Raw genomic sequence first — 16452 nt, forward strand, 5'->3', positions numbered from 1 at the left:
CAAGTGTCTTTAACCGTACGGCCATATTGGGCTTCCTCTCTAACCGTACAGGCACCCAAAAATATCGTACGGCTTCCTACATACCGTACGGCATTCTCCACTAGCTATACGGCCTTTCCCCATAGCCGTACGACCTACTACAATATCATATAGTCCTCCATCTACAATCGTACAGATTAGCCTGGCTGGTGTTCGCCTCTGCATTTGTCTTCTCCACCGCACGACTATCCCAAAAAGCTTCCTACACTCGCACGAACCTCTTGTAGGAACATATTCGCATCTCGAGGCACTAGAAAGACTACCCGAGGCATGGAGGAGAACAACACGAGGCACTGGAAAGACTACCCGAGGCACGGAGGAGAACATCCCAAGGCATTGGAAAGACTACCCGAGGCACGGAGGAGAACTACCTGAGGCACTGGAAAGAGTACCCAAGGCACTAAGGAGAACTACCTAAGGCACTGGAAAGACTACCCAAGGCACGGAGGAGAACATCCCGAGGCACTGGAAAGATTACCCGAAGCACGAAGGGAGAACTACCTGAAGCATTTTGCTACTGGGAGCATATGACAAAGCTACCTAAGTAATTGCCTACAGATCAAGATCACCTACAGGCCGAGTTCACCTTATGAACATTACACAGTGCTATTACATTTGCAGCAATCATTCCTCAACATGGTATCAGAGCCGGACTGCAATTGTAAGAAAGTGATTAAAGGCATGGTAGAAAGATTAATTTCAGAAATAGAAAAATAAAATAAGAACACTGTGGAAGGCACTTCTCCATATTTGAAACATGCTGCAAGTAATTCAAATATGGCAGCTATGGAACAAAATAAGATATCAGTTATCCGCATCAGCAATTGACTGGACATGAATATTTGGAACAGGGAATATACACCATCGAACAAGGATCACAGTATGAAGGATAAATTAAGAAGCATACGAGGGTGGCATAGACAACAAGGGCCACGACAAATGTTTGAAGAAATAATTTGACACACAATGATATTTATACCAATTTCAATATTGTTAAGATTGGGGATAAATACTCAGCTCTCCAAAATCAGAAATAACAGAAACATCCAATGATGGGAACAGTCAACAGTTATGTAATGAAGAGATAGAAATAAAAACAAGTCTAGAGCCATTGGTTATCTGGGAGTACAATAAATGGAAGAAACCACAATTTTGGACTCCATGGTAACAAATACGAGAGAAACACCATAGAAAGACATGAGGATTGAGAATCCACTAATTATCATATGATTCAGATATAAACAACTCATTAGACGCTTATTGCAATCGCATGATGGTCAAATCAATATTGATAGGCATGGAACCAGTTCTAATAATAATACAGCGGTAATTATAGTATTGGAAGAGAAACCTTAAAAAGAAAATGAAAATGAAAATGAAAAGCATTCACTGATAGGAATCTCGACATCTTTGCATTGCAATATAATTCATTGACAACCTGGCAAGCGAACTCGTTCCACCGTCAACTAACACACTCGTGTCTTGAGAATTATGATTTCAATGTCAAATACTAATCTTGAACGACAATTATGTAGTGGAAGTGAATATATATTTATACATCAATGAGGAAAGTAGTGAGATACTAATAAAGAGTTGTTTATAATAGCTTGGTAGATAAATAGAGACTACGGAATTAACAGATGGAATGTTATCATCAGCATAATGATGGACTCAGTGTAATGGAAAATAGTTATAGTGGCATCAATAGCAGAAATAAAGTCACTAAGAACCAATGATAGTAATTCAGCATCAGTCTTGATTAAGACATATATCCCTCACAATAAAGTGGTTATTAACATTATAAAAAATGTTATTCGTGGTGACAAAGATCATTATAAGGAAATGCCTAGAGAACCAAAGTAGTTACAATACTAGAGGGGAATATAAGAAAAGAGGACATTTTATTGTTAAATAACAAACAGTATATTGATTTAGAGAAGTTGAATATTGTGAAACATCAATATCAAGACTTGTACATTAAATTTCAAAAACATCAGTCCCAAATCTTATAGGACTGGTTAGGAGAAAACTAATGATTTATAACATCAGCATATGAAAGAAATGACTATGGGGTGATCAGTAATAACAATAAATAGAAAAACTAGAGGATTTGCCTCAATTAACTATCAAGATCCTGCCTAAATTGACTGTCAAATATACTAAAGTTTAGAGATCTATTAAACAACAACAACCAAAAAAGTGAAGGTTGCCATATTTGATGTGATGCAAAATTGTTCAATGATATAAGAGTGGAAACTTTACATAGTGAGTTGGAATAATAATCAATGTTCCATTCCCATTGTTTGACAAATGTTTATATGGAGGCATATTTGTATTTGATGCATATGGACCTCCATTGGAGCAACTTGTATCAAGGATGTTGATGTACAAATAAGTATTTATTATCCTTAAGTATTACATTTATTTACTCACTGTAGTTTCTCTCTTATTTGTATCCTTATATGTAGTATAAGATTTGCCTTGATCTTTTCCTTTGTCTTCAAGGGTGTTCTTGCAAGAAAAGAAGAATGATACAGTAGGAATGCTAGCAAATATTTTGCAAGACTCAATCTTATGACGGTAGCTCCAAAATGGTTTTGGATCTAGGATTCATTAGTCATATGTTAATTATACTAGGTAAGGCTATTGGAGCAAGATATCTTCTAGGATTGGGATTATGAGTATCCTTCTATATCAAGAGGGAGTCTGACCTTTCATTAGAGGATGGACAAAGAAGTCAAGAGGTTGATGCATGTACTTGAAGCTTCAGAAGGGAACCACATTATCTTTAATGCTTGGTGTTGCTAAGCATGAAGATAAATCCACAAGTTTTGTACATTCACTCGTATTACTACGAATCGAGGTATGCTTTTGTGATAGAGGGAGCAGATAGAGAATATGCTTTAGTCAACTTTTGAGGATATTGATCACATTTATTCAGAGGGAGTAGACCATGTGGAGATGGATTCTCCAGTGATCAAGAAACTATAGCAATTAGAGGACTATGATTTGTGAGATAAAGCTCCATACGAGCAAACTAAAAGGTCTTTATGCAAATGCCTAAACTGTAGATGATACTTTTAATAACATTCATTCAAAGTACATTATCACTGAAGATCTGGCAACCGATAGTTTCTCCAAGCCTTCTGCCAAAGTGAACCTTGTACATTACTGAAGACAAGCTTGGAGTTATGCATCGCAGCCTTTAGTAAGAGGGACACTGAGCATCAATGATTTCCTGAGATGTACTTTTAATGCATCCTTCTCTGTGAAAGAAATTTGAGGTTAAAGCCTTTCCCCCACCCTCTGAAACTGTTCATGGTGGATGTCATGTAAGTTATTACATGACTTTGTGGAAGCATCATGGAAGGTGACGATCTTTCATCGATGTTTGTTTGTGGTAGCTATAATAAGATGACGATCTTACAATAGTCTAACCATCTATCATGGTGGATATCATATGATTGATGTCTAAGCAGAGCATGATATATTATATCTTGTAAATCACTATTAATCCTCTAGTAAATATCTATCTGTTGTATTGCATTCATATATATCATAGTGGATTGACATCCTTAATACAAACAATGTGTAGTGCCTGCCCCTAGTTTACATTTTTGTTATCATTGCCAAACTCTTTTAGACCAGTTTTATGCTTGATGATTAGCAGCATTATTTTGAGATTATCAAATATTGTTTCAAATTTAGTTGATATATGATGAGATTACTTGATACTCTATACTTTATGTATGCATGATGATTATTACAGTATTTTTAATTATTGATGATGATTAGTTAGATGGATTATCATATATGTTTTCTTATGGATACTTACTCCATACTGCATGTGTATGGTGTGTGTGTGTATGTTTTCTTTATGTACGGCGTTTCTGATGTGGTTAAGGAAGGGAGTCATAGTCCCTTGCTAGTCAGGATCTACACGATGTACCACTTCCTGCCATTGCCTATTCAATTTAGAATATTGTGTTTGTACATGCATGGATTTTATGCAGATTGCAAGTACCGAGTATCGACTTTCCTGAATTGCCAGGATGAGCGTACCCTATCACATTATCTCAATGGTAAGCGAGGGGAGATAAATTTTTAAGTCTCAATCCTAAACCTTTAATCCATTTGTCCTAGAAAATTAGGACAAGTATCCGAGTTGATTACCTTCTGAATGTGTCGAATGACATTGATTTGTGATTATAACCCTTCAGTTTGATCTTGTATGTGTTTTTCTATGATAGATTTTCATATTTTGTTTTATGAGTGCTTGTGATTTTTTAATTAATTAAATCAAATTAAATGAATAAATTAATTATTTAATTTAATGGAAAATTATTATGATTTTTTTTAATATTTAATTAATTGGGAGATTAATTAAATAAAAAAAGGAACAAAATATAAAGATAAAAGTTATAAGTTAAATTTTAAAACATGATAATATTTATTTAATTTAATAATAAAATATTTAGAGTTCATTTTTAAATAAATGCTAAATACTATTATTATTTAAGTTAATAAATATTTTATCAATTAATGTTTCGAAAATAAATTAAGAAGTAAAAAAAAGATATTAAATTATTAAAATTTTTAAGATTGCATAATGCGTGCATGAGATTAAAATTTAATTTATTAACTAAAAAGAGAGGTCAAGTGAAAATTAAATAAAATTATTTTATAATTCAATAAACGTGCATGGAAAAGATAAAGAAAAGTTAATAGAGTTGAAATCTGGTGAGCAGAGAGTTCTCTCGGGTGATCGCACAATTAGTGCCCCGATTTTAGGAGAGAACTCCATATCACAATTTGGGGGTTCATTTTCGAAGGACTGTGAATTTTGGAAGAGCAAAGGATTTTGGAAGAGAGAGTTTTGAGAGAAGAAATTTCTATCAATCTTCTTGGGCGTAGCGATTAGCATCAGAGTCCAAGTAAATTTTTGTACTCGTGAATATTTCAATATTGTAAATTACTGAATGCATGTCAATATCTTCTATATATGTGGAGGTTTAAAATATAGTAAAACAAACCTCGTTCTGTAGAATTGGAGTCTTAATTTTATTCAAGAAGGATTCGAAATGATATGAAAATTTTATATTGAAAAGTCGATTAGTTCGCTGAATTTTCCCTACCAGAGTTTGGTCATAATTCTGTTAAAAAATATATTTTTCCAATTATTTAAAAGAGAGGGGGGGGGGTTGTCTCGTTATTTTGTTTTGTAACAAAATTATATATATATATATATATAATTTAAAAAAATTTGGGAGGGGAGGGTATTACCCACCCCCTATCGCTTAAAAGCACTAGTACCTCTGCTTTGCAGGTACTGCGACAGCAATGGTACCACGTACCACTGCTGCCGCAGGCCTTGTGACAGCAAGGTACCTACTTATTAAAAGGCCGGCGGGCCTTAAAAATAAATGCATGTTTCCTTTTTTTAATTTAAATATTATAAAATTTGTTTTATTATAAATTTTATTATTAAGTTAATTTTATTATTAATAAATTTATATATATATATATATATATATATAAATTTAATTCATTTTTATTAGTGAATTTTATTATTAAATTTGTTAACTATTAATAAAGGATATTAATATAATTAATTCATTTGTATGGGTATTAATTAATTTAATTAAATATAATTTAATTAAGTTTAATTATTACATGAGAAGTATCTAATGGATTTAAATCTATTTTATTCTATAATGATAATGACTTTAATAAAATGGAAATTATTTTATTGAAAGATCATTAGTTATTATTTTAATAATTTAAATAAATAAATAATTATCCTTTAATTATTTTTAGAAAATTGATTTAAATATAATTGGGAGGGTAATTCTATATTTGACTCGAATAAATGATTGGGTTGACTTGTAGGGTAAACTGAGAATCTTCTTACTTAAAACGTACATTGAAACGAAAACTGAAACTTTACATTTAACTCAAACTATATGTTTTCAAAATCAAACCAAACTGTGAGACTATTTTATTCTGTATGTTGTCTATGTTTTGGATTTGGGTTGACTAGAGTGTTGACCAGTCTTAAGATGTTACCAAAGGCTTGGGAGTTCTAAATTTGTGATGTTATGATGTTTGATTTCGATCTTTTATACTCAACATTGGTAATGTGTCTGGTATGCTCTATGATGTGTGTTGATCTATTGATTGTTATTGCTTTCTAGTGTTCTTGTCACGCTAAGGTGAATGTATAACATACTTGACTCAACCTTTTTGAGTCGTTAATCAATTATATTTGGATTGCTTTATAATCGCTTTTATAGGACTGAGGTGTTTGTATAATTTGTCATTGGTGGTGTCATGTTATGACATATTTGACTTAATCATTTTGAGTCTTCGATCAATATTTTTGGGATGTTTTACAATTGCTCGTAGAGAACTGATGTGTTATTGTGATTTATCTTTTGATGTTTTCCAGTCACTTGTATAGGACTGAGGTGATTTTATATGATTCTTTGATTTATACTTTTATGAGCCTAGGGTAAATTATCTATATGTAATGTCGAGAAGTGGCTTACAATGGAGGCCGAGGCTCTAAGTGGCTACCAGGGTAACCCATTGTAAGTTATTTAATAAGTGAAAACACTACACTAAATGAAAGTAAAATGAACATAATAAATGTCTTTGTATGTTGTCACCCATGCCTCGAGTGCTAGTACGGACTAGGATGGGAGTAGAGAGAATGCTTGGTTGCGACCATGCATCGTTAGTATGCCTTGTCAGTTCAAGAGGATACTAGCGCCGCATAGAGATCACTAGGGGGTCGGGGTCCTGAGAGACTGCCAGGGTAACTCTAGCATGATTCGTGCGATGACACTTGCCCGCTTATATAGTAGGTTTCTTATGTGTCTTTGTGTGCCTCTGGGTTTAAATGTCGATTTATCTTGGAACTTTTGAGTTAGATTACTTTTAGGACTTCCTGGACTTGAGTGTACTTTTGATATTTGGATTGTTATCCTATTTGGGACTTAAGACTATCTCCTTAGCACGGTGGGAGTGGGCCATTTAAGTTCCACATGGTCAGGTGGTAGTGCTTTTTACTCTTACCATTGAGATCCATCCGTAGATACCATGGCTAGAGTTTCCTTGTCTACATTTCCTTTCATTCTACTTCTATATATTATGATGAATGTTGTGTATCTTTATGATGGATAATTATATCTTTATGATGGATGGTTTCATTTATTGTATTGTACTTTGTATCATGGATCCGAGAAGGATGATGTAATCTATTTTTATAAATGTATATTCTTTTAGCCTTTCATACCTTATGACATGTACAGTGGATGATTGAGCATTCCGAATTTTATTGCCAAGTGGCATTTGGAACAAATGTATATCATTTAAATGGACATTGGACTTTTAATTATTCTTTCATATGGATGTGGTATTTATTAAACTTAGTATTAATTAAATTTAAATGTGATTCAACGTCTTGGGATCCTTAAGGAATGTAACCTATTATGAATGCTTATAAATGATTGTATGTTATTGCTTCCGCTACTTTATGTTTGATGTGTATGTTATTCTTTCTTGTTAAAAAAAAAATGTTTGGCAAACTTAGTAAAACTTTAGGTTAATTCTTTTGGAGGCATATACCTTGAGAACATTTTTAGTATTTGGTGAATATAATGTGACTTGATATTTGGAGGCCATCACTCAAAGTCCTTCGTGAATATCATGAGAATTGATATTCTGAGGCTATTACTCCTGATATCATAAGATGATATCTAAATGGTGGGTATCTTTTGATCAAAGATATCCTTAAACATGTCATTCTTGATGTTACATTGAGCTAATAGCTAATCATGTGATTATCTTCCCTAGCTTAGAGGGAGTGTTGATGTCTTGGTAGCTTTAGTCCAATAAATTATGAAACAAAAACTATTGAAGATATATATATATATATATATATGAGATATATTATATATTATATATATAAATACTATTATTATGAAGAAATTAATATAATAACAATTCAAGAGATATTGTGTGTGTACGTAGTTATACAAATAATTGTCATTATATTAAAGTCATAAATAATGAAACAATATGTGTTGATGAATACATATGTCACCTGAACGGGCATGTCTATCATTGTCTCATCCACAATATAAATACAAGAGAAATCATTGTCTTTCGAACACAAAAAAATTATAGACAGTTCTATTACATTGGCAAAAATCATTTATCAACAAAAATAATCATATTGTCTTGTGCATTGTTTCTGCGATATCAAACTGCCAATTAATTTTCCATCCAAAACTTGTGCCAACTGTCATATTAACATAAGCAAACATAGATATGTCATACTAAATATTCTGTTCAACCTTTGATTCTACATCTTTCTTTGTTTCCTTCTCTTTAGTGTTCTTCTTCTTCGTAATCTTTGGCTTGTCGGTGTTGGGGCCATGAGCCTTTGCCTTTTTCCTTGAAGCTTTCTCAAGTTCACTATAAGGTGGTTCTTCTAATTTCACAGTGGGTGTAGACCTTGTTGTCCTTTAGGTACTTCAAACTTAAGGGAAAACTTGAACTTTTGTAATCTCAATCTCCTCATCATCTTTAGTGTTTGTGGTCTCTAAAATAGGCCTAGTTGTCTGTTTAGCACTTGTTCCCTCAAGCTTGGCTTTTGAGTAAGCTTTGCTTGCCTTCTTTTTGGCCTATTGCCATTCTTCCTTGCTCGTGCCTCCTTACATAGCCATCTTTTCCACTCTTTCCTCGTTTCTCACATGTAGTGTCTCTAAGTGAGTCTAGCATTACCTTACCATATCCTTCTGGTAGTTCTTGTGTTACTTCATATCAAATGGGATGTATAAAGATCTATCTTGGCTCAACTGCTTCCATGCAAGTATAGTCTATCTCTACCATAAAGCAAATTGTCTCTACATACTTTTCTACTACTCGTGGAATCCTATATCTTTGTTTCATCTAAATCTAAAAACCTTTAACCATTCCAAAGATATTTGTTGTGATTATTGCCTTGTCCTGTTTGTTATAACTTTCTACAATAAGGCCCATGGTACACCTATCATTTATCCATGTTGCAAGGTGCATGTTAGGAAATTGATACATGATATGGAAGAATATATACATAATCAATGACTCAAATCTAAAAGGTTGATATTTGTCATGTTTGGTTCTCTTCACATTCTCAAGTAACTACTGCCTTATGGTCTCCCATACATTAAAGTGTTCTCTGTCAATAACCATCTTATAAGTTGTTTGAATGACTCCTACCACAACTGAATTGTGCCTTGTGTTCTAATATATTTTGTACCCAAGTATCTTTGCAACTAATATCACATCCCTCTACCTTATATCTGACAATGTCATTGCTCTTCTATCTCACTTAGTGCCTGTGTTTTCCTGAACTTCTTTCTTTGCTAACTTAGTAGCTACTAGAATTGTATCAGCATTGTTCAATTCAGTCACTAGATGTATCAGTTATTTGGTTACCATAGTAGGTTGATCATCTAACCAAAACATATCATCATGAACTCTACTCAAAATGATTCTAATCCACTCAGGTTCCTCAAACTTCTCATAATCAACATATTGCAAAAAAAATTTTGACTTCAAGGTCTTATAATCATTATAAACCTTATCTAGGTCTAAACCTATGTCTTCATCTCCAGTTGATTCTAACTTGCAATGAATGTAGGTCCTAATGTCTTCCACATGTAAAACACCTTCAGGGGTTTTAGAAAACGTGCTTGACATGTTGTCTTCCATTAATATGAATGGGTGTTTCTTGAATTGGTACCTTGAACTATCCTTAATTTCACAAAGTTGGGGCTTATCCATGACTCTCTAACTTCACAATTACCTGCAATAGAAATCTCAAATTCACTTTGCAATACATTAATACCTTTTTACAACATCACTAGGGCATCAACGAAATCTTAGCAAACTCCTCCAATTCGCCTTACAATCACACTCCAAGCTCTTTGTTCGGTCTCTTTTCGCAAATGGTGAACAATGAATCCAATTTTGCCCTTAAATCGTTTCAAGATCATTTTAGCATTAATTGCAATCCATAAAAGTACAAAAAGTTGACAAAACTCATTGTATACACCAAAATCTTTAGTGTTCTTCAGATTTGTCGAATTAGCATCTACGAACAGAGATTCAGTATCTAGAATGCTTGACATACTTGTAGCCAACTTCGCATACCTTAACTCTTCCATATAGAGGTCCAACAATTTTCTAGTGAAGATCTCCCCTTTTAGCTATAATAGCTAATTTAAGGCTGAAGTAGAAGGTTTAGTGCTAGGCACTGCATCTGCCTTGTTCTCTATGCAATCATGTACCTTTTCCTTTCCACACTTTGATGTTCACCATAGATCCTTCTCTTACAAAATGTCTTATCAATACCATCATACTGAGTTATGTTTACATTATCATTCCTTCTTCCACCACTATTGTTCATTCTCGCATTAGGTGTTCTCATAGTGTTCATGAATCCCTTATATCAATAAAAACTAGTTGTATGTCCCACTTTATTCCAAATATGACATTTAACAACTGAATTCTCATACCTTGGTCCAAACTAGTTTACTTGCGATCTGCAATCTCTAGCAATGTGTCCAAAGTTGTTGCATTTGTAGCACATAACTCTATTAGCGATAATATTATTCATTCCCAAAGGTCATGTTGTTGGCATGCCAATCCTTTCATTTGTCCTCCTATTTGATTTTTGATTAGGCTACTTGCATTCATGGGATTTGTGTCCATAAAGAAAGCAATTGAAACAATATCCAATTAAGGGTTTAATGTCCATGTTACCTCTGAAATCCTTCTTCATGTGTCCATACTTGTTGCATGCATGACATCTACCTTTGAATGGTATCCTTTGATCTCTAGGTTGCTCACTCTGATCTTTAGTCTAGTTGACATGATCTGATGATTGATTTAGTTCCTATTGATCTTTGGTCCGTTAGATGATTCTTGTTCAATGTAGCCAACCCCTATCATATCACCTTTAGGTTTTTGTGCCATTAACAACTCATCAAGTTTGTCAGTGCTTCAATATATCCTCTCAAGATGGTACTTGGTTTGAACAACTCCTTCCACAATGCTATTGTACTTCTCAAGTTTTGTAAAATTCAAATTTGTATCTTCAAGTTCAGATGTTACCTTAGTAAGTTGACTTCATATTTGTGACCTCATTCTATAGATTTTGCTTCTTCTTTTCGCTCATTTGATATCATGTTCATCCTCAATGATGTGATTTCGAGTTCATGCTTCAATATCTCATTCTCCTTTTTCAACTTGACAACTGAATCTGATTCCCTAACCCAGTCTATTAGTTCCTTCCTCTTGGATCTTGAATTTTCAATCTAATCTTTCAATTTCTTGATGAAATCTTGTGCATCTCTAAGCTTGATTTTCAATTTGTCTCTTTCATCATTAGCCTGATCTAATTCCTCAAGAGTTGCCTCACAATTTCTTTCCGAATCTTCTAAATCCAGAGTCATCTCCCTCAAGTTGTTAAACTTCTTTTGAGTAATTGAGCTTTAGTTCTAATTGTTAGATACAAGGAATACTAAAAGGGGGGGTGAATCAGTATTCCAACACTTTTTACCCAAATATGGATATCATAAATTAACCTTAAACATGCATAAACAATTAAACTAAATAGCAATAAGAAGCATCCCACAACAAAAATCATAACACGATGTTTTGTTAACTAGAGAAACCTTGGCGAAAGGAAAACCCTGGTGGGAATGGTACCCATAAAGTGATCCATTAATAAATAGTACCTTGTGAAAGGTTTTGACCCTGTTAGGAGTCTATTACATACATATAGTGTATTTGTCCTTGTTAGAGGACTGACCTTGTTAGAGGCCTCAACCCTATTAGGAGTTGTATTACAAAAATATGCAAATTCAAAACTACTATAGAGAAATATCAAAAGCTGATTATATTGATATCTCATATATCTGATTAGCCCTTTTTTGTTCCTCGCATCTGGTCATGCCCTTACACCTCTGCTCTTCTCTGATTATCAAAACATAATCTAACCAACATAAACAAAGCTCACATATCACAATTATAACATAGAATAAGCATTGGCAATTTTGCTTATCAAAATGTTCTGCCTTTATACCCTTAACTCCTTTGTTCAGTTGGCTTGAATAACTGATCAACACATTAGCAAAACACAATATTAATATCTGCTAAGGAAAGGTTCACATCTAGGATGTCATCCCTCTATTCCTAAGTCCTTGAATTGACCAATGCCTTTAAAAAATTGATCATGCTGTCCGGTGTGCTCTGTTTCTTCAATATCAAACTGCTAACTGATTTTTCAACCAAAACCTATGCCAACTGTCATACAAACATAAATAAATATGTCAAGTAGACTCCTTATTATACCATGGTCCAAAATTGTAGCTCTGAAGATGCATCCAGTGAAGCTTGCTGACAAAAACTATCTGCGTGTACTCTGTTTTTCCTTGTCATACTTAGACAATTTCTTCATGCTAACATACCATAATTATATCTTCAGCATAAGTGAAATTAAATAAGCATAGTCTTGCCATTAATGACGACATCCAACCATGTTTCAACCAACTTGCCAGCAATAGTTTTTTATCAAGAAGAGGAAAGTGATTTGCATCCTACATTTAAAGGCACACATGGTGCAAGCGTGGGTCAAGATGATGAGAATGATACACCCCATCATAATTTTAAAATCACATTTGTGTATTTTGGGGCAGCAGATATAGAGCACTGTTAAAGGCTGAAGTATGGAGCTAACCAAGTGAAGTTTCTTTCTGCCCAAGCAAGACAACATTTGCAAGAGGTCAAGGAAGGGCACAATCAACCTGATAATGCAAGAGGACTAAGAGAGCCAGAAGTCATATCTTTATGAAAAAAATGCAAGGCAGCCCTAAAAACAAATTAGTGTTTGCGGCCAATAATGCAACATCTCGGAGACCATTTTGGGCATCATGAAATGAAAATCATTTTTACAATCAGCTTTGTGAGAATTGAGCTCTACAATTCATTTCAGCAGCATAGCAGCTTTGAGGAACAAAAACCAATTGAAGGCAGGTGAATTTGGATGATACCCTGGTTGACAGAATGGAGGGATTCATTTAGAATTCCTAATTGTGCTTCAAATCAGACTTGTTACAGCAGTATCAGAGTCATTTGCAGATTGTGAGAGGGTTTGGAGACTAAAGAGGGCAGTCGTACCATTATTTACAGCAGTCGTACCTCTCCATAGCTAGTCATACCACCTTGGAGGCACACGTTGTGCCAATTTCACCAATCAACAACAGTTAGGGTTTGAAAATTGTGGGAAATCCATTATCAGCAATTTTAATCAGCAAACAAAGTTTGTCATCAGGTTTCAGATGTCAAATGTGGCCAGATCAATAAATTTTTCAGGGAAAAGTAGTGAAATTCAATAACTTCGCCTACAGGCTAGGTGTATATTTTAGCAGATTCAGTTCAATTGTTTTTGGTAATTATTATTGTTACAAATAAACTTCATTGGAGTAGTTGGGCCACAATGGAAGGCCCCAGATAGTGTTCTACGCAAATTTCATTCAATAAAACTCTCCTGGATTGAGTGCTGGACATCGGGTATGAACAATTGTTTTCTCATTCTGTCAACTTTAGTACTTCTCTGCTTCTCTCTTCTTCTTGTTCTTGTTTCTTGTCTCAGACACCATTTGGTGCTCCTGCTTTTGTCAGCTGTCTTGTTGTAACTCTCAATCTCATAGACCTTTTGTGGTCTTTTGTTGGACATTAATATTATTATCTTATCTTATCTAAATCTGAAAGTTGTCATTTGCTGTCCCTAAAATCAGAATTCTGATCATTGCAATCAGTCAATTACTTTTATGTTTATTGTGTTGCAAAATGTGTTATATTGGCATCAATCCATGATAAAACCATTGCAAAAACAAACATATCCAAAACACTTCCAATGTATCATATAAAACCCAGTAGCAAACTCGGGGAAAAATTCAGATCAGATTGATTAGGGATCTTTCGTGTTTCCAAATTGAAGCTCAATGGTTTCTAATAACATATTCACAACTTTCTTTAAAAAATTAATCCATTCACATATAGATCATGTGTAGTGTTTACCAATCCTACTTTTTTATAACCCACTAAAAAGTAAAGTTCAAGTAAACCTACGAGAGACCTCACAACAACTAGAAGGTAAAGAAGTCTTTAGTTGTTGTTGAATATATCCAAATGAAAACCCTATACAAATTCCATTGGTAGCTTTTCAACCAAAAGTTTCGTATCATACTACTAGAAACAAGTCCTATTGTGAACAAAAAGGCAATTGTGTATCTAACCTGCCTCCATCCCTCTGAACATATGGGAACTCCGTCCCATTTAACCTTGCACAAGCGCATTTCCTTGGATCAAAGCATTCCCCTCGGCATTCACAACCTTTTGCCGGTGGTGGTAGATCAATACCCTTGGCAACCTTGATGCTTTTTAAATACATAAAACCTACAATTCAAATTTCATAAGAACCTTGTTAATCCTACGACCGAAATAAACAATTATATTAATGCCCACCAACGACCAGAAAAAGCAACTGCTAACACCAAAAATCAAGAAACAAGTAGACAATAAGCATCAATTAAGAGGTGCTTAAAGCACCTCTAAACTGAACCCACTTAGCAATTCATGACTCAAGTAATGACAATAAAACAAAATGAAAATGGCAAAGCAGAAAATCTTCTCCTAAAATAGAACATTAATAAGTGTAACTACTTTATAGAGAGCAAAAACATATATTCTTCAACGGTTAAGTCCCTCTCATCAAACCAGTTCTAATGTTCACAACCTTTGTGTATATTTCTCTATAAAGTCAGACATGCAACTCTTTAATTAGGTGATCATCTTTGTCGTGATCTATAATATCTACATTGCCCCAAGTTTCTAGGGCAGGGGAACGGCGAAACAAGTTTCTGAGATAGTTATTTTTGTTTTCTTTTTTAGGTGATAGAGGGGTCAGCAAAAGGGGCAGCTATATAAAAAATAAGGAAATTTTAAATATATAGAGAAATTTTAAATATTCATATGAAAACATGGATGAAGCATGCTTATATACATCATAGAACCATACCATACAGTGTTTTTTTTTAATAATTTAAATTGAGAGCTCACATGAGAGTTGAAGTCAAACAAATCATCCAAACTCAAACATTAGTACTATGAGACAGCCAGGGGACATCCCTAAGCTGTCGCAAGTTTCCATGATGTCTCCATTTCCAATTACTGGGCAATATTGATAATTTCTTGTATACATCATAGAACCATACCATACAGTATTTTTTTTAAATAATTTAAATTGAGAGTTCACATGAAAGTTGAAGTCAAACAAATCATCCAAACTCAAACATTAGTACTATGAGATAGCCAGGGGACATCCCTAAGCTGTCCCAAGTTTCCATGATGTCCCCATTTCCAATACTGGGCAATATTGATAATTTATTGTTCTATATGCAATCTGACATTCTTGGATGATTCAGTAAAAACGCTGCTATGATTCTAGACTAAACTGTCGGTTCAGGTCAAGGTTCCAGATACTAAGCCATATGGTAATGATCTAAAATTTCCTACATTTAATATATTTTGAGTTTGACTTTGAATGGGCATCCTTGTCAACATTAAGGTGACATCAAAAACACTTAAAACACCAAACAAAACTACATTTTTCTCACTTCTTTTGCAAACAGCGGATCTCATTCCAAGAGGCCGAACTTAGATTTTTGCTTGTTGGATCAAAATAGAGAGTTCAAGATTGATCTTTGAAGCTTCCAATGATTGCATCCACATTCATACATATTTGCAGAGCTCGTCATAGGTTGCCAAGAAGATCATAGCAAGAATTGTTTTGCAAATAAGTGAGATTTTTTTTTTCAAATATTTTCCTCCATTTTTGTTTTACAAACATTTAAAAAAATTATTTTTTTATCTATATTTCTTCCATTATTTAATGAATGTGTCAAATGTTAAGGTTGTAGCTTCTGTCGAATTGATTTTATCATGAGATACCTTGTTGATGGTAAATCATCTTTAAGATAAATATCTTATATGTATTATATATTACATATAAAATATTATATATATATTACATTATATATTATTATATAATAATATAATAATATATATGGTTAACATATTAATATTACATATATGCTTAAAGATGAGTTATACATATGGTTATTTATATTATTAATATATTAACTAATGATGATTAACTATAGAGACATGTCTCTTCATGAGACATATCTCCTCCCCTCATATTTATGAGTCTTTCAAATCTACATTATGAAGACATCAATCACATTGGCAATGTTAGTGCATTTGCAAAAAACAGTCCATGTTACTTAACATGGT

At 33.7% G+C, this 16452-nt stretch overlaps 1 protein-coding gene across 1 annotated transcript in view; it reads right to left on the reverse strand.

Annotated features, from left to right (window-relative positions):
- The window catches only part of SUVH4 (histone-lysine N-methyltransferase, H3 lysine-9 specific SUVH4-like protein), a 164242-nt gene that overhangs the window by 48324 nt on the left and 99466 nt on the right, over window positions 1–16452 (reverse strand). Inside the window, exon 11 of the mRNA XM_089800519.1 lies at window positions 14394–14553. Within this exon, the coding sequence (XP_089656645.1) occupies window positions 14394–14553 (160 nt within the window). The remainder of the gene's footprint in view (window positions 1–14393; window positions 14554–16452) is intronic.

This window comes from Cupressus sempervirens, chromosome 9 (genome assembly GCF_028749045.1).
Source record: "Cupressus sempervirens isolate cs-2001-9-10 chromosome 9, ASM2874904v1, whole genome shotgun sequence".
Lineage (NCBI taxonomy): Eukaryota > Viridiplantae > Streptophyta > Pinopsida > Cupressales > Cupressaceae > Cupressus > Cupressus sempervirens.